The sequence below is a fragment of the Pezoporus occidentalis genome, unplaced genomic scaffold (assembly GCF_034315485.1).
Source record: "Pezoporus occidentalis ecotype Australia unplaced genomic scaffold, CSIRO_AGI_Poc_V1 ctg162, whole genome shotgun sequence".
Classification (NCBI taxonomy): domain Eukaryota; kingdom Metazoa; phylum Chordata; class Aves; order Psittaciformes; family Psittacidae; genus Pezoporus; species Pezoporus occidentalis.
Window position 1 is genome coordinate 623,338 of NW_026913447.1, and position 27,997 is coordinate 651,334.

Consider the following 27,997-nt stretch of genomic DNA (forward strand, 5'->3'; position numbering starts at 1 on the left):
CCCCTCCCCCTCAGCGCGCACGGACACAGGACCCCGAGCGCCGTTACTTACCATAGGTGAACGAAACTACCGGGCATATGGGAATCATGAGTCCGGCCTTGGCAGCGGCGGCGGCGGCGGCGGCTGAACTCTCCAACTCTCACCACCACCCCCCCCCTCCTCCTCCTCCCTCCACCGCCTCCTCCTCTTCAGGGCCGCGCTCGCTCGCTGCCTTCCCCCCACCCACCCACCTACAGCGACAACGGCGGAGTGCGGCCGGGCCGACGCCGTGCGCACGCGCGGGATGTACGGGCGCTACTGGGAGCTGTAGTCCGGCCCGCGGCCGCGCCACCACCGTTACCCTGCACGGCACTGCTGGGCGGGCCGCGGACGGGCCGTGAGAGCCCGCGGGACCTCCCCGCGAGCATGCGCGGGATGTGCAAAGGCTCATAGGAGCTGTAGTCCCGGGGCCTACGTGCGGTTGCTGTCGGGCTGTTGCTGCGGGCCCCGCTAGCCCGGTCTCGGCCTTCCTCCATCCGTCCCGGCCTGCGGGCTCGTATGGCCGAGGGAGGGTGGGTTTCTCATTCTTGCCCGCGAACGCACAGCGCAAGCAGTGGGTAGTTTTAATAACAGAGGTACTGGTGAAGCGGGTCACTGCCGCCCCTGCTGTGTCTGCGCGCGTGGACCGCACACACCAGTGTCCGCCGGCTGCCCCACGCAAGCACATGGTATGCCGATCATGGCACGCAATAAGTAGGTAGTGAGCACTCCTGCAAGGCCACAGAGCTAGACGGCAGCATCTGCACTTAGTACACGTGTGCAGAGCTCATAGCAAAACCTTGGAGAAGGGTAACAACAGTGATCAGAGGGGTGGAGCACCTCTCCTCTGATGAAAGGCTGAGGGAATTGGGGTTCCACCTAGAGAAGACTGGGGAGACCTTCTTGCGGCCACCCAGTTCTTAAAAGGGACCTATAAGAAAGATGGGGAAAAACTTAGCAGGGCTTGTTGTGACAGGACAGAGGGTGATGGTTTTAAACCAGAAGAGGGGAGATTCGGGCTGGACGTGACGAAAAAATTCTTCACAAAGTGGGTGTAAAACACTGGCATAGGTTGCCCAGAGAGGTGGTGGATGCCCCATCCCTGGACACATTCAAGGCCAGGCTGGATGTGGTTCTGGGCAACCTGATCTAGTTAAAGATGTCTCCTCTCTTAGCAGGGGGCTTGAACAAGATGACCTTTAAAGGCCCCTTCCAACTCAAACTATTTTATGATTCCATCATTTGTCTACAGTTTAGATTCACCTGGGCCTCCAGCTGCACCATACAACTGAATTACCACACATGAAGAGCGTCACTGTCATCCAGCTAAAGCCTCCTGCACATTGTTTGACCTGTCCCCGAGCACCACAGCTGACGTGCCCACAAATTAGTTCTGCCATAGTACCTACATGCTCACTGCACACAACGTAAAGCCTCACCCACACAGGGCCCATCAATCTGAAGTTTCTAGGCAGCCACATTCCATCACATTGTTCCTAAAAACTGCTGGGCAGCAGCCAGTGCACTAACCGCCCCTGGACAGTGATTGAATGTGCATTTGTGCCACCTTCAGGCAACCCTTTCCTCCGAGCAGCAGATTCTTCTCAAGCCTCTGAACAAAGCAAAACTTAAATCCCTAAATACTTGCATCTTTTTGTGTACTTTGTGCTTTGATTTTTCATAAACTGATCAGGACTTACAAAAGATTTCTGGATTAATAAGTGATCATTTTACAAGTACTTATTTTCTGCGAGCCACACTTACAAAATCACCCCTGCTTGGGACCTTCCACAGCCCTCACAAAAACAGGGGTTTCCTTTATCCCATGGTATGTGCGGGCATCTTAGGCTGTAAGACTTCAACAAAGAGATTATTGTTCATAAAACAAATAAGAAGAGGAAAGTAATTTCTCATCTAAAGCTTATATTATTGCAGTTGCAGATGAACTGTAGCTGCTTAAGGTGCCAAACATCTTTGCCAATTCACTGAACAGAATTTGTTGGTCATTATTACTAGTTTTGCATAGGAACTAAACAGTACTGTACCTTTTGTTCATTTTTATCCTAATCAAGCACAACATGAAAAGGAACCTGCATGGGAAAAGGAATAAGTTTCTAATCTCTGTGGTGCATGTCCACTCAAAGTGCTTTACAGTGAAGAAAGCAGCTATTGGGTGAAGACACTTAATTGCTAATGCTTATAAAAAAAGCCCTAATCCTGAAGTTATATATGAAAGTACTTCAGGAGAGGGCTTTATGCAAACCTTCTGTAGAAGAACTTACAGGGCATTGTGGCATCTGTAAAGAAAGAGGCTACACACAAACACACACACACATACACACACACACACACACACACACATACATACTGCTTTCACAACTAGTTCCCCTTTATTCACTCAAGCATGGTAATATATAGCATACAGATACGGGTCCGAACCGTGAAGCCAAATAGCAACTACGTCATTCCCAGTGACTGTTTTCAGTCACTATAAATTCCATTCTATAAACAACCAATCCCCAGGCTGCTTCCCAGCCCGACCTTGCACCCAAACACTCCCTGCCTTACTCAAGACCTAGGTGCACTGTCAGCAATTCTTCTTCTTCTTCTTTAGTTATCCACATAGTGGGGACAGCACAGCTTGCAGTTCCCACAGGGCATGGCCTCTTCTGCCATGAGAACCTCAATTGACTCATGCCATTTCTCTAATATCGAGAAGTATTTATACTCTCCCATCTTTATTTTTATGAAAGATTGTTCATAACTGGACCACCGGATCATGGTGCTTTGACAAAAAGGACATTGATGTTTTCTTTGTTCCATTGTTTTTTCAAGTTTTTTCAGTACAAACCTCCCAATATACTGATAAATATACAGTATTCAATATATATTTTGTTTAAAATATAAGCATCTATATACATACAGACATTCACACACCTTTTAACACTGTATCACTGAAGCTATATTTGCAAGTGGGTAGGTCTGCAATTGCCTACTTCTTTTCATTGATGAGGTAAACTTGGAATATTTACCCTCCTTTCAACCTTTAGCTCCACAAGCTGAGGGGAAAAAGAAAAGGCTTTCTTATGCACAATACAGAATTCTGCCTTAGGTTCTTAACTTCCTTCATTCAAACAATTCTTAGTAGTTCTAATTCAGACACTGCACCCTACATCTTGTGATTTCAGCCATGCATAATGTCTGAGCAGAAGCTCCTGTTTGGCAGCCCAATTCAGCTGCAATTCCAGAAGTTTCCAGTTACTTTTCAGGGTGAGTTTTGCATACTGAATCTTCAGTGCATGTATCACTTTAGAAAGACTACAACTACACACACGTACTAAGTGTGAACAAAAACCAAATTAAACTCAAGCAGCTTTCCCATTTCCTTGGAAAAAAAAAAAACAACAACCCAGTGGTATTATACAAGCCTTTCCCTCAGCCGTTTCCTAATAAGAACCTGATGCTTCCTCGTGACTTTGTGAACCATTACATAACATCTATTTATGTTACTACTAGCTTGCAGGATCAGATTCATAGTCTACACTTAAGAAACCTCAGTGGGTTATAAAACAAGATTGCATCTCTGTGAGACCTGTATCAGATTTGCTTCAAAATGAAACAGTAATACACTCAGATTAGATCCTTCAGGGCATTCTGAACCTCACTGATTTCTGTACCCTTACCTGGGAGGAAAATAAACGGAGTGATAAAGTGCAAATCATGTGGAAGAGGGAGAAAGACAGGAAGGTTTTAGTGAAACATTCACAGTGGTGTTTATTTTTGCTTATTTGTCTTATTTTTTTAATAGGAAAAAGAAACCTCTCCACCTGTGCTCCTATTAAGATTGCAGAAGGTCAGCCAGGAATTTCCAGAATGAAAATACACACTGGATCACAAAGCTTTAATTCAGAATTAGATAGTACAGCTACTCTGCTTGTGCAAAGTTCAGTGCATCTAAAAATATCACAGGCAAAAATGTCAAGCTAGCATTAAGAAAAACAGATCTTTTAACTTCATTTCAGCTATGGGACAGGAGATCTCCAAAATATGGTGCGAAGAAGAAAGTACCATGTAACATGCACTGTCATCAATCCTAATATTTTACCTAAAGGTGCGTGTCTCTGCTTCTGCTGCAGGGCTGCAAAACTCTGGTTGAAAAACGATGGAGAAAATGCTAAAATTTTAAATATTTTGTACCTTCTCTTCAAACCACTGAAAGTAAGCAAACATAAACTTTTATTTTTCTTTTTTTTTTTTTTAATTTTTTTTGGTACAGATGGGAGGCAAGATTTCTTAGAGGCAACCTTCCAGTTTATGTAAAACCGGACTCTCAGCCCGCCTTGGTGCGACCACCAGAGGGCAGGACAAGTATAACAGAAGATTGAAGCTTCCTTATTCAGTAGAGGACAGACCACGTTAATAAAAGCTGCACTTTCATTTCCTGAAAAGGTAATTTAATACTTAGTGCTCTCTTTGTAAAAGTCCTAGATAGGAAGAGGTTTAAAATCAGTATAAGGAGTCCAGTGCTGCGTTCTCACCTGGAAATCAGATCTGATAGCTACAGAGACAGGACCCTCATTAGCTTATCAACCTTCTTATTTTAAAGTGAAGTTATGTTTTTTTTTTTTAAGCAATGAAAACAAAGGCCCGATGTTTTCACTAAGATTTTAAGTGATTAAAGCAAGAAAGTGTACCTTTTAACAGCAGGATTTAGACATTGAGCAGTAACCATAACAACAGATATGTTAATAAATGTAATTTATTAAATCACAAATTGACGTTATCAGTGCTTAGAATACCAAATTACAACATACAAAAACCCCACCACCCAAATCCAAGTGCAAGAGAAAATTATGCAAGTGGTAATGCAAACTCAAGTTACACATTGTATGCACATGAGAAACAAACCAGTTACACTACACAAACGAAATACTGCTTGGCAGTATCCCTCACTCTTTCTTTCCTGACACTTCAATAAAGTTAATGTCCATATTATAGGTTATCCTTCCTTTTCTCATCTGATTTCTTCATCCAGCTTTTAAACTAGTAAGTAGTGAATACTAAAACATTTAAAGAGCTCTTTCTGCTTGCCACTAAATGTGTTTCCTACCAGCTCTACTATTTGTAGCTAGAGGAGTAAGCCACTGCAGTTAGTAATAGCTATGTGATCAGAAGCGTAAGCGTGTATTTCTCAGCATTCGTGTGCAAATCTGCATGCTAAAATTTCCCTTTGAAGAAAAAGCTAATGCTTCAACGTTCTTCTCAGCCAAAGACATGTGTGATATGAAATGAGGCAATCAGGCAGTAACTAGAAGAATTTAAGCCCTTTTAAGGCAGCTACAGAAGGAAACTGTCTGATGAGGCAACAAACCTATTACAAAAATCTATTTTAAGAGCTCAGAAGATGTGCTATACCCCTTGGGGGGATAGATGACTCACTGAGAAGGTAACAGAAGAAACTTACTTCAGGAAAATTAAGGCTTCTTTCCCACTTTTCTAAAGCCTAGTAGCTGCTTTCTTGTCTTTAAATAGATTAACATATAGTAAGGGTGATTTATCAAAAAGCTCAACAGCCACTATACTAAATGACCAGAACAATTATCAAAGAAACCTATCATTACTGAAAAAAACAGAATGTGAAATCCCTAGTTCCAGCAAACACTCCCTTTCCCTGACCTATTATTCAGGAATTCAACTGTAAAAATAAACTCGGTGCTTGCTTTAGAGGAAATTTTGCAGGTGGGAGAAATTAACTCCTTAAGGTCAAATGGGAAAATCTCTTTTAGTAATTTTGATTTATTTCAAGGCTGAAGAATTTGATTAAAAATGCATAAAGAATTCTTGATTTGAATGTGATGCTCCAAAAACCATAGCATTCTTTATGTACCGGGTCTTGCCCTGTAAGAAAGTAAGGCAGATATTACAAAGACCTAAACTGCCATTGGTGTTCTAATATGAAAGTCAGTAAAAGCCTTGAAAAGAATAGCTTTTTTTTTCAAATTAGTATTCTACATGAGGAGATTATGTTGTGTGCAACAGGTTTTTTGTTTTCCTTTTTTGTTGGAGTTAAGCATTAAGTATTAAAGTATCATCTGTTCATCTTCAGTCATATGGCTCGACAAGCCTGGTATTTACTCAGTGGTGATAATGAATATATTTGCATGCACGTCATTTACTGTGCTTTTTGATTATAATCAAAGCATCAGGCACAAATTAAGAACTCTACATTTCCTATTTTTGTTTTGCAAGATATATCATGTTATAAAGCAGCCAGTTTCCAAGAACTAGGTAGAAGAGTGCACTTCTTATTTCTGGTATTGACTTACTGTTTTCCTGCAACTGAAGTGAAAAGGTGAAAAACTGGCTCACAGTGGCAGTCAGTTTACCTCACCTCATGGTGAGGGCTGTAAAGGTTTCATGGATCCCTTCTACAAACCTCTGCTGCCCACCTCCTGTAAGTACTTTTTTTTCAGAAACCTGAAAGTCCTGCTTTTCAGAAACCTGAAAGGACTTGTGAAGCATGGAATCAGACTCTACAACTCAGAGTTATAAAGCAGGTATGTTTATTATGGCTCCAGGTGCAAGCGGGATTGCTCCTCCTAACTTGCACACCGAGGGGTTAGGCAAAAAGCAGATATTTATTACACACAAACATACATATTCATTAGGTTCCCCAGAGTTTGGCAGGGATATTACAATTAGTTTAGGTACTCATTATCATACGTCTCCTCCCTTTTGACGCTTGCACACTGCCCTCCGAGGGTCGTGGGCAGGGGTCTTCAAGATGAAGTAAGCAGCCTTCCTCAGGGTGCACTTTTCACCTTTAGCACAGGTGGATGTCCCAGTAATCACAAATTAGCTGAAACCAACCGTATCTGCAAGTTTCTATAGCTGGCAAAGATTTAAACAGTGTGACCTTCTATACAAAATTTATTGCCTTCCAAGCTAGCAGATATTCAGGAGTCACTGTCTCCAAACTAACTGATAATTAGAAGGATGGTAAGAAATACTTCACTCATTAGAAGGATGAAAGGAAACAATTCACTCTTGTTAGTCAGACTACTAAATTCTGTTATCACACCACAGACTTACAACACATTGTTCTCCATCTTAGACCTAAGTTAAGTTAAAAGTATTTTAACCCTATGTTTTCCACGCACTTGCTTTCCTTATATCACTTGCAGCTGCTCATGCTGACTTTGGGAAATTATCACCTTTTGAAAGATTACGTTTATCCTTCTGGTCCATGTTAACAAACAGGGATCCTTGGAGTTTAAAAAAGCCCAAGACATTTGATTTTAAACACTTTATTAATAGGTGTTTGTCCTTGAAACTACAGAGGCCGATCAGCCACCACCCCACTCCACCTTGGTTGGAAAAGATCTTTAAGATCATGAAGTCCAACCATTACTCCAGCACTGCGAAGGCTACCACTAAACCACATCGCTGAGGGCCTCATCTACACGGTGTATGAATACTTCCAGAGATGGGTGACTCCACCACTGCCCTGGGCAGCCTGTTCCAATGCCTGAGCACCCACTCTGTGAAGAACTTTTCCCTAATAGCCAGTCTAAACATCCCCTGGTGCAGCTTGAGGGCGTTTCCTCTTCTCCTGTCACTTGTTACCTGGGAGATCACCCAGCTCCTGGCTACATCCTCATTTCAGGTTGTAAAGAGTGTTAAGAATGTAAAGAGTGATAAGGTCCCCCCTGAGCCTTCTCTTCTCCAGACTAAACAACCCCAGTGCCCTCAGGCATTGCTCATAAAACTTGTGCTCTAAAGCCTGACATAGCTTTATCTGGAAACTGGCGTTGGGACTGAAGTCCACTTCCCGTTTCTGATAATCTGCTTGCACTTTTTACTAAAAGCTTACATTACAGCAAAAGCAGGTCTAAAGGTAATAGCACTGAGAAAAGGACAAGACTGGTAACAGGCATCTTAAACACTGGCAGCCTGCCACGCTTGCAGCACAGCTACGTGTCCCATCAGTGTGAACAGTGATAAGCAAACAGTAACAGGCTGTGCTAGTTCTGCGTGAAGCTGTGTTGACTATAATATATTAATGTTAAATCTCATCATAATGTACAGGCTGAAATAGGTAACCCAGGAAGGCACAACATGAAACCACCCAGGCTCCAACAGCCTGCTTGGCCTATTGCAGCCTCCAAAGGCTGCTGAAAGTCTTCTCCTTTCAGAAAGTTGGGGGCAGAAGAACCTTTCCTCACCTCTCCTCCAAAGAAGTGTTGTTTTATCTTGGAAACTAATGCTTACTTGTGGAGGTGTGCTGAGCCTACAGCTGCTCTTCAGATCCTCATGCCGGAGACAGCATCAGCAGGCACGTGGAGGCAGCGCATTCTGCTGTAACATGGCACACAAATAGTCAACATTGTAAAACTGTGTTTCAAGTTGTTGTTTTGGGGCGGTTTTTGGTGCTTGGAGGACATTTGAAAAGCAGATGTTTAAAACAGGAGCCGAGGTTGTTTTAACCTCCACCCTCCAACCTGCGCTTGACCCAACGAGGGTGGCCGCCATGCCGGGAACCCGCCACCAGCTGACGGGAACAGGAACCGGCGCCTTCTTCAACAGCGCTGCGGGCCCCCCCGCTGCGGTTTCCCTATGCAAAGCCGCCTCTCGGAGCTCCTGCTGGGCCAGCGCTGCGACTACATCGAGGAACCGCTGCGGCGGGCGGAAGAAAACACCCATTGCCAGATTACTGTTAATTGTTTAATTGTTCCTTTCCAGTTGTCCTCGCTCCCCTCGCAGCTCCCCAGCGGAGAGCAGGCGGCAGGTGAAAGCCCAGCCCCGGCGGCACCTCCCCGCAGCGAGGCCACAACCGTGGGGGCTTCCGGCTGGGCCGAAGGGCGAGCAAAGCCCTGCCGTTACCCGTGTCCGTCCCGTCCCCCCCCCCCCGGTTTCCCCTTTGGAGGGGCGCTCGTGCGCCCTCAGTGCTCCGTTGGCGTGAGGAAGAGGAGGCGGCGGCACCAGCGGGACCGCGCGGGCACGCGTAACAAAGGGACGCGTCCCCTTTAAGCGCTTCCCCCAGCCCTACCACATGGTACACAGAAGGGGCGGGGACTGCTCGGGACGTCACTTCCGCTTCTTTCGCAGCTGAGGGGACTAGCGTGTGAAGCGGGACGTAAGTGTTGGGGTCCGTGTGTGGCTCCATCGGGGTCGCCGCCAGTTCCCCCCCCCCATCCCCACCTCTGTCGCTGACTGCTGATTCCTTGGTAACCCCGGCGGGCGCAGGGGGTGGAAGTCGCGCCCGGTTAGGCATGTGGTGGTCAGGGTTCCCCTTTTCCTCGAGTGCCTGCTGTGCCCCGCGGGAGGGATGCCCCGCTCTGCAGCAGGCCAGGGGCGGGAGGAGAAGCTGCCATGTTGAGGGGGCAAAGAGGATTTGAGTGAGGGAGAAAATGGCGGCGGAGAGCTGCCTGGCTACGGCCCCCCCCCCCCTCCCCGCTGCGAGATCTGACCCTGCTCGCTTGAAGACCCCTGACCTTTTTCTTTTTGTGCTGCCTTTTCTCCACTTCCTCGCTGGTGACGTGCAGCCTGCTTGCTGCCACCCTGCCTCGGGAGAGCCTGGGCGTCCTTGCCTGTGCCCCTCTGTTCAGGCCCTAGCTGCTTTCCCCCGGGGGGCAACACGAGCCATAGAAAAGAGGAATAGGGGAGGAAAATGGCGGCTGGGATCCGCCTACCTGGTGTTCCTAGCTCGCCCTGGCTTGTCTTCTCTGTCTTTTCCCCTGGTCCTCGTTTGGCCCGTCTCATTCCGCCCTCGCTCTCCCCGGTGCTTGAGTGTTTCGTCACTCTGCGCCTGCTAGTCTCTCCTGAGGGACCCCTTCCACCCCCCATTGATTTTTACCCTCCAGTTTCCGCCCCCACCTTCCTCCATGTTGTCGCTCCCTCATCTGGACCCTGGAGTTGTTCACTGCCGCTGCCCTCGCCCCACCGCGTATCTGTATGTTCTCATTCGGCTCACCCGGTTTCGTGTCCTCGCTGTGCTTTTTTACATTGTCCCATTGCAGCTCTCCTCTGCCTCGCTCCTGCAGCGTGGCTTAGTTGTGCTTCCCCGTGCCTTGTTTAATTTGCAGTGCTACAGCTTCCCCCATCGTGCTTGAAGATATTACGGCAGAAATTACCCTTCTTTAGAATCACGCTGATCCATTATCATTATTTAAATTCAATTTTTTCTAATTTGCATATGGATTTTTCTCTACCAATTTAAAAACACCGCTATTCTTTTTTATTTTTTTTCCCCTAAGCTATGCTTGTTTAATCTTTTGTTAGCCTTTCCTAGCTGTAGTTTATTTTATACAGTTTCTCTCAGGGATGCTTATTTTTATTGTGAAACAACAAATGAGCTATTTACTTGTTACAGAGAGTAGCAGGCAAGATGTATGGCTGCTATATTTAACCACGTTTGCATACTAGAGAGATACAGAAGCACACCTGGTGGCATGCCTTCGAGGAAGGCTGAATGCCCTCTTGTTTGCAAATAAATAGACTCTAGTGTCTGATGCGTTGAAGCTGCAGTGGAAATATTAATTGCAGTACCGTAGTTCACTGTAACTGAGGTGTTTTTTTCAGACTTTTTGTCTTATTGGGGGGAGGTTTAGCTTTATGTATGACGATTATGTGTCATGTTGCTTGCAAATCCAGCTAGTGAAATGGCTGTGTAAGAGTAGAGATAATGCTAGGGGGCTTAATAGTTTATATTTGTGAATATAATGTAAGGAGTTCAACTGGAGGAAAATATTTTATTGTATTTTTTTACGTTTTGGTTTCTGCCATATCTAGGTGTATGTGAAACTGGTGAAAAATTGTCTCTTTGTAAATCATTTGGAAACAAATCACTGCATTTAATGCAGTTGCGCCAAAAAGAGGAAGAGGTATCAACAGGAAGAGCGTTTGATATTGCATCTACAATGTGTATTAAAACTTGTATAAAAAGGCAAGAAAGTCTTTAAAAGAGTTTTAGAGATGAGCCTTTACAAACAGGTTTGCAGATGGCTTTTCAGCCATAAAGGGATATAGTTCTTTTGCAGGGTTCTAATGTTATTTTTCTCTTCCTAGAATGCCTAAATCAAAGGAACTTGTGTCGTCAAGCTCATCTGCCAGTGATTCAGATAGTGAAGTTGACAAAAAGGTGAACATTATGTGTAGTTTATTACTACTGTATTAACTCTTAGATTTCAGGCTGGTCTTAAGGAATTAGGTGAGCATTATGTCACAACATGCATGTCATTCCATGTGATTTGTCAGGCACCTAACCCAAAACACTATCTCTTGCACCCTAACATCACCCAAGAACTACAACAGCAGCAAAAAAACTCCTCCACCTCCCAAGATCAGGGTTTGGGTTGTATAGGATGCTTTCTGCCTTGCAGTAAACTTTTTTCCTTAAGTTTTGCTCTCGTCAGTGTTTTTGATGTGATACATCTAACCGTAAGCTTTCTGGAATTCTTTGCTGCTTTGTGGCATGTGATAGCAGGCTTCTGTGGCCCTGGTGGCGAGAATTTGGACTAATTCTGAAGACAAAGATAACACCCCCATGCCTGCCTCATTCAATTTGGTATCCAGATTACTTGTCCAAACCAAAAACCGTCACTTGCCCTGTCCCCCATGTGTTGCTTGCTTATCTTATTTGCATGTTCTTTTTCTGTTTCAGATTCTTATATTTACCATCTGCTAGCTCCTCACTTAAAAGCTGAACTGAAATTGATGTTTTAGAGATTATTAATTTTAACATGCTGACTGTTACATGAATTCTGTGTTCCCATTTATTTTTAACGGTTACTTAATTTATAAGCTTGTATAGATGTACCAGTCATTATGAACAAAACCAGAAAAAAATGAATTTATCTTAAGAAATGCAAGGTTACAATGCAGAAATCGGGTCTTTATTGAATTGGTTCAAATGTGACTTTGTTGCACTTTGCAAGTTAGGTGTTCTGTGAGATCTTAATAGAAGAGGAAACAAGCAGGTGAATTTATTTTTTGATAAGGAACTGAATTCCTGAAAAGACACAGCCTAGCATGCTGCTTTCGTGGGCAGTGAAGTGGTGGTGTTTTGGCTTGGTGTGTCGTTTTCCCCTTCTCCACCCAATTTAAGCCTTCTGTACTTGCTGGAATTTTTTTGTCTTTAAAGGCCGTTATCCTTAGTATGATTCTAGCACATAAGACTAGCTTTTGATATCTTGGTCTTACTCTTTTTTTGGGAATGGACATAGTTACCATATAACCATTAGTAGAAATAGAGACTTTGTAGCATCTGTGGGGTAATCAGATTTACAGCCTCAATGATTTAAAGACATTTTATTTATTGTGCTATGGACAGAGATTCAACACTGACTTAATTAAAAAAAAAATAAATTATTACTCTGAAGATGGTTTCCAGCTCTTTCTTCACTATCTCTTTTTTTTTTTTTTTTTTTGGAAGAATTTTTTAAGCTGTCCTGCATTTTTTGTGCTACTCAGTGGAAAGGAAGGTGAAACTTCTGTCAGACTTTAAATTTTTCATTAAAAGTACAAACTGACAGCCTTATTGGACAGAAAGAGTAGGATATTTGAAAAGTGTTTTGATCTAGTTCAGTTCTCTTTAAAGGCGAAGTATTATGGTGAGCTTCTCTGTGAACAGAATTAAAGTCATTTGAATAATTTATTTTTTAATTAAATTCCAGTCTAAATGTACAGTATTGCATTCCTGCATTCACAGGAGGAATGTGGTAATGTGCATTGTGTAGTAGTAGTTTGTGACCATTGACACGAAGTTTTCTGTAACTTATAGAATGAGTTGTGCTTCATGCTTTTTTTTTTTTTTGTTATTCTTGTTCCAAGGCAAAGAGGAAAACGCAAGCAACTCCAGAAAAACCTGTAAAAAAACAAAAGACTGGAGAAAGTTCAAAAGGTGCTGCAGCTTCTTCTAAGCAAAGCAGTACCACAGATGAAAATATGTTTCAGGTAAAATTGATGACTCTTAGAGCCTGATTAATATGTTGTGTCATAATCAGGGTAAGTTTTATGAGGTGCTCTGAATATTTTGGGGGCGCAGTGCTTGGTCTCCTGAAGCCTTTACTGAAGGGGATTGCAATGGTAGCATGCAGATGAAATGCTCAAAAAAGGAGTTGTCAGGTTTCAGGAGAGTAAAAAGTATCTGAGTTGTAGCAATTGAGCTGACCCCTGTGTCTTTGCCTATGGTTAACTCTGGGTAGTCATTTTGTTGGTAAATACAGCACTTACATGCTTTAAATGTTAGATCAGGACTTGTCTCTACATAGAAATGTTTTTTATTCAGGACTCTAGAAAGAAAGGTTCTTAGAAACCGAAGTAGGGACTTTCTGTTCCCATTTATCTAGGTCAAGGGCAGTTTCGCTCCTCATAAGACAGTGTCTTGGACTAAGTTTTGCTTGTTCCTTTGTTTTATGATTCAGGGGTTTGGATTTTTTTTGGTGGGATTTTTTTTTTGTTTGTTTGTTTTTGTTTGTTTTTCCTACTGATCTTCCAGAAAGATTGTAATTTATTGTCCTTGTATTTAAGATGTACAGTTCAAGGTGAGTGTATGTTTCTCAGTAGCAAGATGCATTTGCGAAGTCAGTGTGTTTGTAGTTCCGGCGGTTGGCCAAGGCAACAGCAGTGTGCTAAAAGCTCTGTGCATCAATATACATGGCTTGGAATTACCTGTTTTATGGTTATGGATCATGACTTACTAAATGTCTCTGAGTAGCAGCCTAGAGAAAGGAACTTAGAGACTTTGATTCTTAAGTTTATGAAAGGGTATGAGAGAGGTGCCTAATAAGATGGCACCGACACTGAGTAAGGCAAAATAAATGGTTTTGGGCTGCAGCTGTGCAAAGTGATGTGGCACAGCCTCGGCTCCCCCCCCCCCCCCCCCCCCAACAGTCTTTTCTGAGTGAAGATCTGCTTAACACTGTAATACAGGATTTTTTTTTTAATATATATATAATTTTTCTTTGAATCAGCTCTCACTTTCCTATTCATATATATCTGGGAGAGAGAAGTTCAGTTGAAGGCAATGCCTGGACTTCCTCATCAAAGGAAGAATATAATGCTTCTGGCTCTCCTGGGGCATGTTTTGAGCCATGCCAGAAAAAATGAGATCATGTCTTCTACACATTACGAGGTGAATTGCAGTTAGAACTCAAAAAAGCTATGTATAAGCTTTATGCCATGTTTGTAATAAGTTCAGAAATTCCAGATTTGGAGAAAGCTGTTTAAATTTTTAACTCTCCCTGATGCAAAAAACCCAAAATCCTTTCAGATAAAAGCAAAAGTATTTGCGTGCTCTGATTTCTTTCAATCTTTTTGACCTAAGACAATAAAAAGTTACTAAAAACAGACAGCAGGGGACTCCTGTTAGTCTAACAGGATTCTTCCAGTGTTGAGTGCAATATAGAAAAAATATTTTGATAATCATCTTGACCTAAAACATCAGTGTTACTTAAGTTTCTGCCTGCCTTTCAGTTAGTGGACAACAAAAGTTTTTTTTTAGATCGCTTATTGTATTATGTGAAGCTTGGTGAATTTTTTCATACTACATCAGCTTATGTGTGTTAACTAGGATGTAACTGTTAAAAGTACAAACAGCACTGTAGGTCTAGGGATACTACACCTCTCTCCCTCCACCCCAGGAGGGCATGCTAGAAGATCTAGATTTGTTTTACTGTTTTGGGTTGGTTTTTTTTTTTAGGTATTTTGTTTGTTCTAGGGCTGCTACTAGTATAAGAAGGTTTCCTTTTTGCTTTGCTATGGCAGTAAAATCGTGTCTGATGTGCAAGGGCAGTGTAACTTACAAGTGTGGCTGCATTTGATGGAGATCAGGCTGTAAAGCATTCATAGGACAGAAATTCTTTAATTCCGTATTGTGTGTGGGAGTGGCACCAAATGATGGGAAACTTAAAGGCTTTTTATTCTGTACCCTGAAGTATACAGCTTTCCTTCATATAGAGCTCATTGTGGCTGCTGTATTCAGAAGATTCAGTGTTTTCATCAAGATGTGCATTTTACAATTTTTTTTGTTTGAGTCTAATGTTGGTGTGATGGTATTTTTTGAAACTACTTATGGACAATACCATAAACGTAAGTTGGAGAGAATTATTTCAATATAAGAGACCAAGTGTATTTTGTTTATTTAGATATATTGGTCTTTCTGGGTTTTATAGTTAGCCTAGTATACTTTGGAATTTCTTGAAGGATTTAGGTGCAGTTGTGTTGTGGATATTTATCTTACTCCTTTTTGTGATGTATTAGTGGATGCCCAAAGGACAAGTGTTATTCATGATTATGTGGAAGGGTTTTGTGTTGATACATTGGATTCCTGTCTGTGACTTCAAGCCAACATGAGCTCTGCATCATGTTCTTTGGTTAGTTTGACAAATCCTGTCATCTACCTGTGCCTGATTTGGATAAGGTTTTTAATGCTGTCAGTATGTGTTATTAATGACTACCCAGAGTGGAACCCCATTGCATGATCACATTCAGTGAAATTGTTACTTCAAAAGTTGTCTGTGAGTTGTTCTGCCTATTCCCCCCTCTCCTTTCTCTTATATATGTATGTGTGTGTGTATATATGTATATATATAATTTTTTTTTTTTTATTTGCTTTGTGACTTGTGAAAAATAAGTTCGTCAGTTTCCCAGTGTAATGTCTTTATCATAGGCTGACAGTAGAGAAATATAAATTTGTGATGCTCTGGAAGGGTCACTGGTTTAGCACATTAATTCTGAAGCTTAGGTGGTCACTGATGCATACCACAATCAGTTTGCTGTGTTGCAGATCTCACTGTTTACAGGATTTTTTTACTGTGCTCTTCCTAATGCAGTACATGTAGTTATCACCTAAGAAAGAGGGGTGTTTTTTGGCCATTTCTACTTAATCAAGACAAACTGGAAATGGGAAAAGTGGTGAAGAAGGTTGTTGCTGAAGCTCATAACAGGAAGTCCGTTCCATAGCTGTGAAAGGAACCGAGATACAGTTCAGTGCCTTTTATTCAAAGAAATAGAAACCTGGAAATAATGCTTTCAATGTCTTCTGGTGTATGTAATTCAATGTAATATGTAATAAAAAAGCATCAAACTTGTCTATGAAGGTTGAACTGCAGTAACTATGCTGCTAAATCAGTACAACCCATGGAACACCACGGTGATTATAGAGATACAAAGATGTCTTGGATCAGAGAAATTATCCTAGCACTATCAGCTGCTGTGTGGAAAATGAATTGGTCAGAAATTATTCAATGCCAGGAGGGAGGGAAGCATTGTGTGTAGTACTACTTAAAGCTGATCTTAGAGGTGACTTTAAAAGTCACTGATGCATTAAAGTGTAAAACCGAGAAATGTTGTTCATGTAGGCTATTTAGGATATTCTTTGCCAGCAGCGCTGGTGGACTTGGGCATGGTACCAAGTTTGGTCTGAAAGAACCATATCATGACATTGTACCCTATTTCTTAATGTTAAATTTGTGAACGTATTTAATAAATCACTCAAAAAAATACTAATCTTATAAACTGTAAGATCTTGTTCCTTTTAAAGGGTGGTTTGAAGCAAGAAAACTGCTTCAGGCTTATAGTATCTAAAGATGTCCTAATGGTTTTAAAATCAATTTCAGAGTTAATGATCTACGTAAGAAAAATTGCTTTAAGCAAACACAAAGCATTTTTCTTTATATCTATTTTATGAAATGCAGATATGTGTGGGCCCTTTAAAATCGTATCAAAATGCAAGATGCATCAACTAGTGAAGCTGAAAATTAAAGTGAAATGTTTTAATAGGAAGTAGTATTCTGTTTTAAAACTGTTTACTTTAGAATGTGTTCTGTCCTCATAAAAAGTATCCAGGTGTATACAGAATTTAAAGAGCTTTTTGTGTGAATTGTATTTGATTGTGTTTTTATTATCCAATTCCTGATTCTCAGATGCACATTGTACTTTGAATTTATGTTAACAAATTTTTTTTTTTTTTTTAAATCAGATTTGGAAAGATCTTTAATAAGCCTAAACACGTAGTGTGATATATAGTTGTCAGTGTGAGTTGTCCCTGCTCCCTCCTCTTTGCATCCTCATAACTCAAGCCATTGTGGTGCAGAAATTTGAAATTCCAGAGTCATTTCATACAATGCTACATATTGGTAAACTTAAAGGATTTGAATATTTCCTTTGGGATACCTGGTAGAGATAGTCTTTTAACCACAGTTCCCATGAGAAGTGCCATGAGGACTTGGGAGTGGGCATGGGACAGCTGGTTAACTTTCACTTCCACCTGTATTTACTGTATTTTAAAAAAGAAAAAAAACAAACAACCCCAAACCAAAAACCTCTAAAATTGTGGTTATTACATGTGAGTATCTAACTTGCTTTCTGTACGCATGAAACTGACTAAAAACTGTTTTGGAGGAGAGCTCCCTCTTTCCCTGTTTGTTTACAGCTGCTGCAAATGAAGATGGTTGTAAAATTTTATTTCAGCAAAATTTTAGAGACAGATTTTATTTCAGCAAACACTTTTATTTTTTTTTAGGCAAAATTTTATTTCCACAAATTATACAGTAAATTAGTGGCTTTTGTAAGAAGTAAGCATGTTAAAAGTATAGGTATTTTTGTTGTAGGAGAGCTATTTTTGCATTAAGCTTTGAGTGCTCAACTAATTTTAAGTTATTTATTAGCCTACTGACTACTCTGGATTAAGCTTTTTATCTAGTTGCTTCTCTGCTGTCTAAAATAAGCTTGCAGTGTGCAATGTCACGTGTTAGATCCTGATACTGCTGGGAAAAGTGAATGCTGTAATACGTAAAATACCTAAAATGCCCTTATATGTGTTTTGACAGATTGGCAAAATGAGATATGTCAGTGTTCGTGACTTTAAAGGGAAAGTCTTAATTGATATTAGAGAATATTGGATGGATCAAGAAGGTGAAATGAAGCCTGGCAGAAAAGGTATTGTTCTGCTTTGTGTTACTTTGTATTAAAATGTTGTCTGCAGTTTGCTGGAGTGCTTTGTATATGAAATCTTTATACTTTGTTGCTGCATTGTTTTTCATTTTACTTTATCATTTATATTTGAAAAATGATTAGTTTTGTCTGCAGATTATACACAAAAGCAAATTGGGTTTGTTGTCTTGAATCTGTTTTTCTGAAATGGATTCTCCATGATTTATGGAAAACAAAGCATCAAATACAAACAAATTCAGTATGGGATTTACATGTGTAGCTGTACACACCCTACCCCACCACCCCGATTAAATTGATGCAGTTTTTCTTTTATTATAATTTCATACCTTTTTTTTCAAAATTCACTGAAAAAAATTAACCTACTAATTTGTGATAAGATTCTAATTTCTTTTAAACAATGCCCTTCAATTTCTATCAAATTTTAATTAAGACATTTGATATGATTAATTTTGGAAAAAATGAGTAAAGGTTTTAGTTGAGGTGCAAATACCTCGGGTGTTCACTGTGCTTCTAATTTGCAGCACAGCATAAGCCATTTTACCTTTGTCACTCCCATGCTAGCTTTTTATGGCATGCCTTCACTGAACGGTTCTCAGAGCTTTGCCACCTGCAGCGTGAGGGCACAAGGACAGTTGGGAGTAGAATCATAGAATATTTAGGGTTGGGAAGGACCTTACGATCATCAAGTTCCAACCCCTCTGCCAGGGGCAGGGACACCTCGCACTAAACCATGCCAAACAAGGCTTCGTCCAGCCTGGCCTTGAACACTGCCAGGGATGGAACATTCACAGCTTCCCTGTGCAACCTATTCCACTGCCTCACCACCCTTACAGTAAAGAACTTCCTCCTTATATCCAATCTAAACTTCCCCTGTTTAAGTTTTAACCCGTTACCCCTTTTCCTGTCACTACAGTCCCTAATGAAGAGTCCATCCCCAGTATCCTTATAGGCCCCCTTCAGATACTGGAAGGCTGCTGTGAGGTCTTGTCGTGGTTTAAACCCAGTCAGGCAACTTGTTCACTCACTCCCAGTGAATGGTGCCGAGCTGACAACAATCAGGGCTCCCCCCTTCCCCGCTCCCGGAGGAACGGGGAGGAGGATCGAAAGCGTGCAACTCCTACGGGTGGAGGCAAGAACAGTCCAGCAACCAATGTACAACACAAATCACCACTGCTACCATCAACTACAACGATAAAGGAAAATAACAAGGGAAGAGAATACGATACCACCAGCCCAGAAATGAGTCCCACCCGGAAGACCGTGTCCTTCCGAGTAACTCCCAGTTACCCCCCACCCTGGGCATGACGTGCTGTGGTATGGAATACCTCCTTGGCTAGCCTGGGTCAGGCGCCCCGTCTCTGCTTCCTCGCAGCTTCCCCTCCTCCCTGGCAGAGCATGAGCCTCACAAAGTCCTTGGTCAGGGTAAACATCACTTAGCAACAACCGAAAACATCGGTTTCACCACCATTGCTCCCAGGCTGGAAGTCAAAACACAGCACTGCACCAGCTACCACAAAGGAGAAACATGACTGCTACTGCTGAACCCAGGACAGGTCTCCACTCAGCCTTCTCCAGGCTGAACAGCCCCAACTTTCTCAGCCTGTCTTCATATGGGAGGTGCTCCAGTCCCCTGATCATCCTCGTGGCCCTCCTTTGGACTTGTTCCAACGGTTCCATGTCCTTTTTATGTTGAGGACACCAGAACTGCACACAATACTCCAAGCAAGGTCTCACGAGAGCAGAGTAGAGGGGCAGGATCACCTCCTCTGACCTGCTGGTCACGCTCCTTTTGATGCAGCCCAGGATACGATTGGCTTTCTGGGCTGTGAGCGCACACTGCCAGCTCATGTTCGTTTTCTCATTGACCAGCACCCTCAAGTCCTTCTCTGCAGGGCTGTTCTGAATCCCTTCTTTGCCCAACCTGTAGCTGTGCTTGGGACTGCTCTGACCCAGGACCTTGCACTTGGCATGGTTAAACTTCATAAGGTTGGCATCAGCCCACCTCACAAGTGTGTCGAGGTCCCTCTGGATGGCATTCCTTCCCTCCAGGGTATCAATCAAACCACACAGCTTGGTGTCATCGGCAAACTTGCTGAGGGCACACTCAATCCCACTGTCCATGTCACTGACAGATGCTGAACAAGACCGGTCCCAGCACCAATACCTGAGGGACACCACTCGTTACTGGTCTCCAGCTGGACATTGAGCCATTGACCACAACTCTTTGTGTGCAGCCATCCAGCCAGTTCTTTATCCACCGAGTGGTCCATCCATCAAATTGATGTCTCTCCAATTTAGAGACAAGGATGTCATGTGGGACAGTGTTGAATGCTTTGCACAAGTCCAGGTAGATGACATCAACTGCTCTACCCCTGTCCATCAGTTCTGTAGCCCCGTCATAGAAGGCCACCAAATTGGTCAGGCAGGATTTCCCCTTAATGAAGCCATGCTGGCTGTCACCAAGCACCTTGTTGTTTTTCATGTGCCTTAGCATGCCTTCTAGGAGAATCTGCTCCAAGATTTTGTCAGGCACAGAGGTGAGACTGACAGGTCTGTAATTCTCTGGGTTGTCCCTTTTCCCCTTCTTGAAAATGGGGGTTATATTTCCCTTTTTCCAGTTGTCGGGAACTTCACCTGACTGCCATGGTTTTTCAAATATCATGGAGAGTGGCTTAGCAACTTCATTCGCCAGCAAGTTCATTTGCCAGCTCCTTCAGGACCTGTGGATGGATCTCATCAGGTCCCATGGACATGTACACATTCAGATTTTTAAGACGGTCTCGAACCAGTTCCTCTCCTACAGTGGGCCCAAGGTCTTCATTCACACAGTCCCTGCATCTGCCTTACAAGACTTGGGTGGTTTGGTCAGAGCCTTTGCCAGTGAAGACTGAGGCAAAGAAGTCATTCAGAACCTCAGCCTTCTCCAAATCCTGTGTAGCCAGTTCCCCTGAGAGCTTCCTGAGGGGACCTACGTTGTTGCTAGTCTGTTTTTTATTTGCTATGTACCTGTAGAATCCCTTCCTGTTATCTTTCACATCCCTAGCCAAGTTTAATTCTAACTGGGCCTTAGCTTTCCTAACCTGGTCCCTAGCTTCCTGGACAACTTCCGCGTATTCTTCCCAGGCTGCCTGTCCTTGCTTCCACCTTTTATAAGTCTCTTTTTAATTTTGAATATTCCTCAGCAGCTCCTTATCCATCCAAGGAGGTCTCTTGGCCCTCCTGCTGCACTTCTTTCTAGTTGAGTAGCAATGCTTAAATTAATTTCATACTGCTTCTGTTAGAAAAGCCTACTTTTAAATGGTTTCCATACTGTGCGAAGTAAAGAGGTAAGTATGAAACATTCTGCTATGGAGACTGTAGACATTTTATGTACAATCAATATAAGGTTTGTCACATTCTTCTGGTGCGTCCTGGGGCAACTCAGTGAACAGACGTTTGGAAAGCTTGAGAAGCATTTTCATAATTTCTTAGATGACCACTGAGAATAGGTTTGTATGAACAGGTGCAGTGGTATGGTACAGGAAAATACCTTGGTTTGGATTTGTTATTGCTACGTAACAAAAAAGATATCTTTGTCTTCTAAGGACTTTAACCTGCTGTGTTTTGAGGTGGAAGTCAAAAGTGTATGCAGTTTGAGTGGCAGACTACAGTGAAATTTGATGGGTAGGCCAAGTGACAAGAATTACACGATAAGGTAGAAATGTGTATCTATGTGGCAAAAGGGTCTGCATTCTATTAAAATAGAATACTTAGGTACTTAGAAGCTGCTTACCTAGTTATCCTAAACACGGTATAAGCAGTTGAAATTGTGTAATAAAAGTCTGTTTAAATTATTGTGTCAGATTGTATAAAACAGCAGATCTGAACTGCATGCAATTCATCTAGTATGTGGTTCAGGGACATTTGGTTCCCTAAAGTGGTTAATGCATCTGGCCTGAATTTTTTCTAAAGAAACCTGCCCACTAAAGACTGGTGGAAAACTTCTTAGATTTGTTCCGTGCAGAGTACTTGCTGCTCAAAATTAGGGTGATGCTCTGATAAGACAGTGATGGTAGAAGAAAAAAAAGATAATGAGCCCCAGAAAGGAAATTCAGAGTTTCACCTGTTTTCAGGTCCTGCTCCACCTACATGGAGAAAGCAATGAAGGAAGGAAGCCTGATCACTGAGAGGGGAGAGTGGGGGTAAATAGTAGAAGAGCCTGGCAGGAGAGAGTATGAGAGGTAGGCCTGCGAGTCTGTACTAGCATAGATGTGGCATAGAGATTGTAGTGGAAGAATGAGGAGACTAATGCACAAAGGAACTATGTGCCTGGACTCAAATTTGAGGCAGTACAAACTTAGAACTGAGAAGATGGGATGTGTGGCACTGAACTATTATTAATTGTCCCTAGAAACTGTGGTGAACTTGAAGTGGGAAAGTAACTTCCATGTTTGCTTGGGAGTGCTAGGGAGCGGAGTAACTCAAAATGTTACTTTATTTACAGTGCTTTAAGAAATAGGAGGAACATTCTCCCCTACACCCCCCTACCACCGCCCCCCCCCCAGTATTATGGTACTTTAAAAGTGCATAGAAGTTCAGTTAGTCCACAGAGGTATAGCTTTTTGGGAGCCAATGGGAATATCAGTGACTTCCTACTTCTCACGCAGGCCTTTTGTGCGGCCTTTTGTCAAGGCCAGACCTGTATTTCCCTGCTTGTGAATGGATTTGTTGCACTGTACTCATTTTCTTTGTAATTTAAACTTGACCAGAGATAAGCTAAAGTCAAAGGTTAAACTGAAGTGATCCAGGTGAGTAATTAAGATGCTTTTTGAAGTAGCTCAAAGATAGTAGTTATGACATAGACTTTGTGTATGAAGCCAGCCTTGATAGTAAATATGCAAGATCCTGTACCACAATTTTCTTTTTTGTCTTAAGTGTCATTTTTTTAATGCATTTCAGGTATTTCTTTAAATCCAGAACAATGGAACCAGCTGAAGGAACAGATTTCTGATATTGATGATGCAGTAAGAAAACTTTAAAGAGAGCCATACAGAAACATGTATCACTTCAGTTGTTTTAAGCAGTCTTTTTGCATTGGCTTTAGTTTTTTAAAACATTGTTTTCCAAGCTATTGTATATTTGGATTGCAAAACAATTTGTAAGATGAATACTTTTTTAATGTGCATTAAAAGTGTATTTTGAGTGAGGCTATTTGTGTATACTTTACTAAAAGGAAATGTGTTGCATTTGCCTCATGATGTAAAATAAATAATATGCAAAGGATACTTGTTCATGGCCTTTTGATTGAAGGTATTTGCTGATAAGGCCACCTAATAGCTTTAGTCTTTATTTTAGTTTCAGTTTAGTTAGCAGTTTAGTTTGTTTTCTGAGGACATTTCTTAAAATGTCTCCATTTAAGTTTTTCTTTTATTTCATACTCCATGGTATTGTCCTGACAGTTTTCTGCTCTAAGACTTGATACAGACAGCAAATACTTGGTAAAACACATTTTTGTAGATAATTTTCAATACGGTATTTGTTAATTTACCGTATTTATTCAGATGTAAACAGTCCTGAGTATAGACTTTTTGCATTACTTGCATGAAGTGTTATGCTAAACAATAACACTTGAACACAAGCCACATGCTGTTTCTTCTAATTCTTTCTCTAGCTTGCTTGACTTAGAAAATAAAATTAGCCTTTTTTCTTGGACCCTAGATTTTAGAATGTGATGCATAAGCTTTTACAGTAATAGACATATACCTCAGAGTAAGATAGTATTGAAAAGCTCCAGATGTGGTTATTACGTACCCTTTTCAAGCTTTGCATTAGATCATTCTTGAACACACTAACTAGTCACCTACAGAAAAGAACAGTTAACCTGTATTTGTTGATTTGAGTGTACTGCATAAACAAAGATACTTAAACTAGGCTGTAACACAGGTTAACAGTTAAACAGTATTAAAACTTCCTCAGCCAAAATGGTCTGGCTACCATAGAATCATAGGACTGTTTGGGTTGGAAGGAACCTTAAATATCATCTACTTCCACCTGCCCTGCATGGTTGCTTTCCACTAGACCAGGTTGCTCTGTGCCCTTTCCAGCCTGGCTGTGAACACTGCCAGGGATGGAGCATTCGCTCTGTCCATACTGCCTGCCCAAACCACTTACCTTGCTTTGTGTGGCTTACATGTACACAGCTGGTTTATCTTTTGTACAGAAGATATTTGGCACTTACAGCGGAGCACTGGTGCATAGTGCATCATGACTATAGTGGACTTCGCTGTCAACCATTGTACTGTTCTGATGAGCTGCTGCCCAGTGGAAGCTCTGTTAGACCAGATGCTGCCCCATTTGAAGGGGCTTCTTGATAGCTGTCACAAACAATGGGATGAAGAAGGGAGAATATGATGTTTGAGTAGAACTTGGAGAGATAAGGGTACACCAGTACGGAAGTTAATAGTGAAAGATCAAAGTTAGCTGACATAATGCCTACAGTGAAGGCATGTACATAAGCATAATAGGAGGAGAGTTTATTTTCTGACTTAGTTCAGTTAATCGAAGGAAGAAGATGAATCCACTTCATAAGAACTGACATTTCAAGACTACGTAGTGAATGTACTACCTAATTGGTTTGGCTGTAATTTTCTCATTCAGTGTTAATGTAGTTTTCAAGTTTTGTACAGACAGGATTTAGTATTTAATTCTGGAGTATCTTCATAGGATCGGTTTTATTGCAGTCATGCATGGATGTGCATACACAGACTGTTCCTGTGTTGCACAGTTTGTAATCCAATGCAAATACTTGTTGAAGGGTGAGGAAGGGTGGCTTCATCAAATTAAATACATATTGTTAAGTTTAATATTATGTCAGATACCTCTGCCTGCTCTTTAACGTACCCATTGTTGGCATATTGAAAGTTAAGGTTGTTTTTTGTACAGCTCAGGAAATTTCGAGTTTTTAAGAACTGCTTAAGAGTGAATAAAAGGGTAAAGAGGAGTTTTGTGGGAGCAAATGCATTTTTGAGCACAACATTATTCTTTGAGTGTCTCTTAAATGTAGGGATCTTTGGACAAATAGAATAAATATGAGATATGCTAAAATTTCACAGATGAGCGAATGAAATAAATTCCTTCAGATTGCTATCAACAGGTTCTAGGTGTTTGCGGTATGTATGTATGATTTTTTTTTTTCTTTAAATCTGAATTTTTTTAGCCAGGTTTCACCCATTTTACCTCAATACTTTCACATGACTACTCCAAAGCACATGGTTATGTTAGAGGGAATGTTGTCCTCACTTTGATTGCTGTGGTAGCAGGTCATTGGATGCCAGCTGTCTATCAGAGAATATGATAGTGTTCAGGATGGTGGAGAATTAAATTCATTAATTTGAGTGGGAGTAAGTGAAAAGCTTTTAATATAGTGATTGGTAGTGATTCGTCATGAAATTGTCTAGGGCTGTAGTCTTTCTAATTTGAGAAGAAAATTCAGACTTTCTTGAATAAAGACTTCTCTTGCAGACAAAATGGTAGTTAGGGACATGTAGAAGAAGATGGTGCATGTATGAAAAGGCTGTGTAATAAGAGATAAAAACACTGCTCCCTTTCCTATTAAGGTAGCAAAAGAAAGATGCATTTGGTTCTTGATATTTATGTGGGACATATTAGCAATATGTTTTACAAGTTAAACCTATTGTGGAGCTTAGGAGGGAAAATTCATCACAGTTAGAGCTGCCAAAGTACCATATGTGTGATATGTCATGTACAATGTTGCTCTTATGTGGAGATGTTCATATTGAAATTAAACAAATGCAGTACTAAGTCTGATATTTCTGTTAAAGGAAATGATCCAGTTACATACTCTTTATGTGATCTGTTAGCAAAAAAATTGATTATTGTACTTCTGGTAACACACATGTCATTGTTAACCATGTGGAATGTTTCATGTTTTGCTCTGGTGGTATCTGCTGCAGGGAGGCCACTGGGAATATGAGCCCTCCAACTGTAATTACCTTAATGTTCAAATAAAAAAATAGTTAAATGGCATACATGTAATAACAACTTGAATGTGTGGAAATAAATGAAGACTTCCGTTGCCATAGTGTTATTATTAATAGACATTTAGCTGCACTAAAACTTATTTTTTCTTAAAGAAACTGCTGTGTATTTCTTGCAACTGCTGTCAATTTGCAGATTTGAAGACTTCGTTGTCTCATACATGGTCTGTGTTTGTGGGTGGGGGAATTGATTGTGTAGCCTGGAGGGATAGAAGTTTTTCACTATGATAGTATGGCAAATGTCATGTAAATAATAAGAAGATGTAAACACACTTCCAAACATCAAACAGAAGGGAAGTGCCTAATAAATCGCTACTGTTAAGAAAATGGCTGATTATCTTTTTCAGTGGAATTTCTTTTTGATCTGACAGTAAATGTAACCATAGTTGAGATGGGGAAAAGCTTCTCACCCATTTATTTACTATCATTGGTAAGTTAGGTCAGTGTAGGCTTCTCTGGGAAGGGTATTTGTTTTTCACATGCATGCTGTGACTGGTTTGTACAGGAGTGGATTAACTAACTGTAGCCTTGAACTGAATGGATTTTTCTTCAAGTAATGTTGATAAGCAATTTATAGTCACAGAAGCAGAAATTACTGTGGCTCAAAGGGAAGAAATGGAGCGTTACCGTGTCCTACTTATTCCATGTGTACTGCTGTCCACTTACTGATAGGATTCGCCTTTGTAGCTCTGGTGACTTCATGGAAAAGCAATCTGATAGGCAATTTTTCCTGTTGCGAAGCAAGCCTGTGTGTCCCCTGCTCTCAACTTGGTACTGTCATGTAAAAGTGTGAAGACACCTGCTGAAGAACTGAGATAAATGGTCCTTGGCTTAGTGGTGGTTTGTCAGGGAAGCTTAAATTGCTCTGTCTTGTGAGCAGAAGGACATGCCATTAGTCATGGGAATAATGGAAAGGCCTGGAACTTGGTGACAGCTGTTGCCTTGGTATTGTGCTTCATTTAACAAAAATGCCATAATTTTTCTGTTAAGATCTGCTTAACTAGGTTTTCATTATACTTTCTCACTTTTACTGGATCCTTATACTTAATCATGAATAGGATAGCAAATGAGGTAGGAGCTGAGGTTGGCTTGAGGACTCAAGTTTTTGGAAGGAGGTGTTCTCTCAGTCGTAAAGGTGAATAGAGCTTTCTGTGATGATTTGGAGAAATCTCTAGGAACTTGCCAACAAAGCTTAAGTTGACAAGCAGGTATTATTTATTGTGGCACCGGGGGACATGGGGGATAGCTCCTCCTAGTGTGTCTCCCCGAATTGCTAAACAAGCTGTCCTTATATAGTTGCTAAGCATACATATTAATTATTTACATACATGCATATTCACGAGGATACTTATGAATTACATCATTTTTCAGGAAGTTCCCCGCATGCATACAAAAATGTGGTGGTGGTTTCTGAGGGTCGTTTACTTCTTCTAACAATCTTCATCACTTCTGGCAGCCTTTGATGCATGTGCAGTGGATGTTTATACCAGCTTGATTGGTTCATTAACACCACAGTCATAGCAATCATCCTGTCTTTCTACTTGTCAGTTAATTTAGCTGCAGCCCATCCTGGACACCTGCTGTTCCCAGATACTCCCCATCCCCACCTCCTGTTTTACTGTCCTGTTTTTCTTACACTCATTTTGTAATAAGGTCATAAGGACCTACAACTACGTCAACTACAGTGGTTTATCTTACACAAGAATTCTCAGTATGTTCTCTAGCCACACTCTTATTTTTTTTTTCTTTCTGTGAATCGTGCGCCTCAGTTGATTTTCCATTGCTACTGTTACAACGCTATCAATATTAGTTAAAACTGATTCTACTTATTTACAAAGGTTTCTATTTCATTTTGTGATTTTGTGCCTCATCTCAGTAAAAACTGCAAAAATTGGTGGAATGAACAGGCTGTTCTTGGAAATCTCTAGGTGTATTTGGTAAGGCTAAGTAAGAAATAAAGTTTATACCTCCTTGGCCACTCTTCCAGA

The 27,997-nt window shown here is 41.4% G+C and overlaps 3 protein-coding genes across 8 annotated transcripts in view; 2 read left to right on the forward strand and 1 right to left on the reverse strand.

Annotated features, from left to right (window-relative positions):
* ZFR (zinc finger RNA binding protein) overlaps positions 1–209 on the reverse strand; it is a 46,937-nt gene extending 46,728 nt beyond the window's left edge. For all 4 annotated transcript variants that reach the window (XM_062612880.1, XM_062612878.1, XM_062612877.1 and 1 more), the window contains exon 1: positions 52–209. In XM_062612880.1, the coding sequence (XP_062468864.1) occupies positions 52–88 (37 nt within the window). In that variant the 5' untranslated portion in view covers positions 89–209. The remainder of the gene's footprint in view (positions 1–51) is intronic.
* PMAIP1 (phorbol-12-myristate-13-acetate-induced protein 1) overlaps positions 1–27,997 on the forward strand; it is a 442,512-nt gene that overhangs the window by 380,470 nt on the left and 34,045 nt on the right. The window lies entirely within an intron of this gene.
* SUB1 (SUB1 regulator of transcription) lies at positions 11,002–26,048 on the forward strand. 3 transcript variants are annotated; one of them, XM_062612889.1, is made up of 4 exons: positions 11,002–11,158; positions 12,850–12,972; positions 17,850–17,958; positions 22,912–26,048. In XM_062612889.1, exons 1-4 carry the CDS (start codon positions 11,087–11,089, stop codon positions 22,989–22,991), a joined length of 384 nt encoding a protein of 127 aa, XP_062468873.1. In that variant the 5' UTR covers positions 11,002–11,086; the 3' UTR covers positions 22,992–26,048. The 3 variants fall into 3 exon arrangements, with proteins under 3 accessions (XP_062468873.1, XP_062468874.1, XP_062468875.1); XM_062612890.1 differs by lacking the exon at positions 22,912–26,048 and adding an exon at positions 22,086–22,386; XM_062612891.1 differs by lacking the exon at positions 22,912–26,048 and adding an exon at positions 22,108–22,385.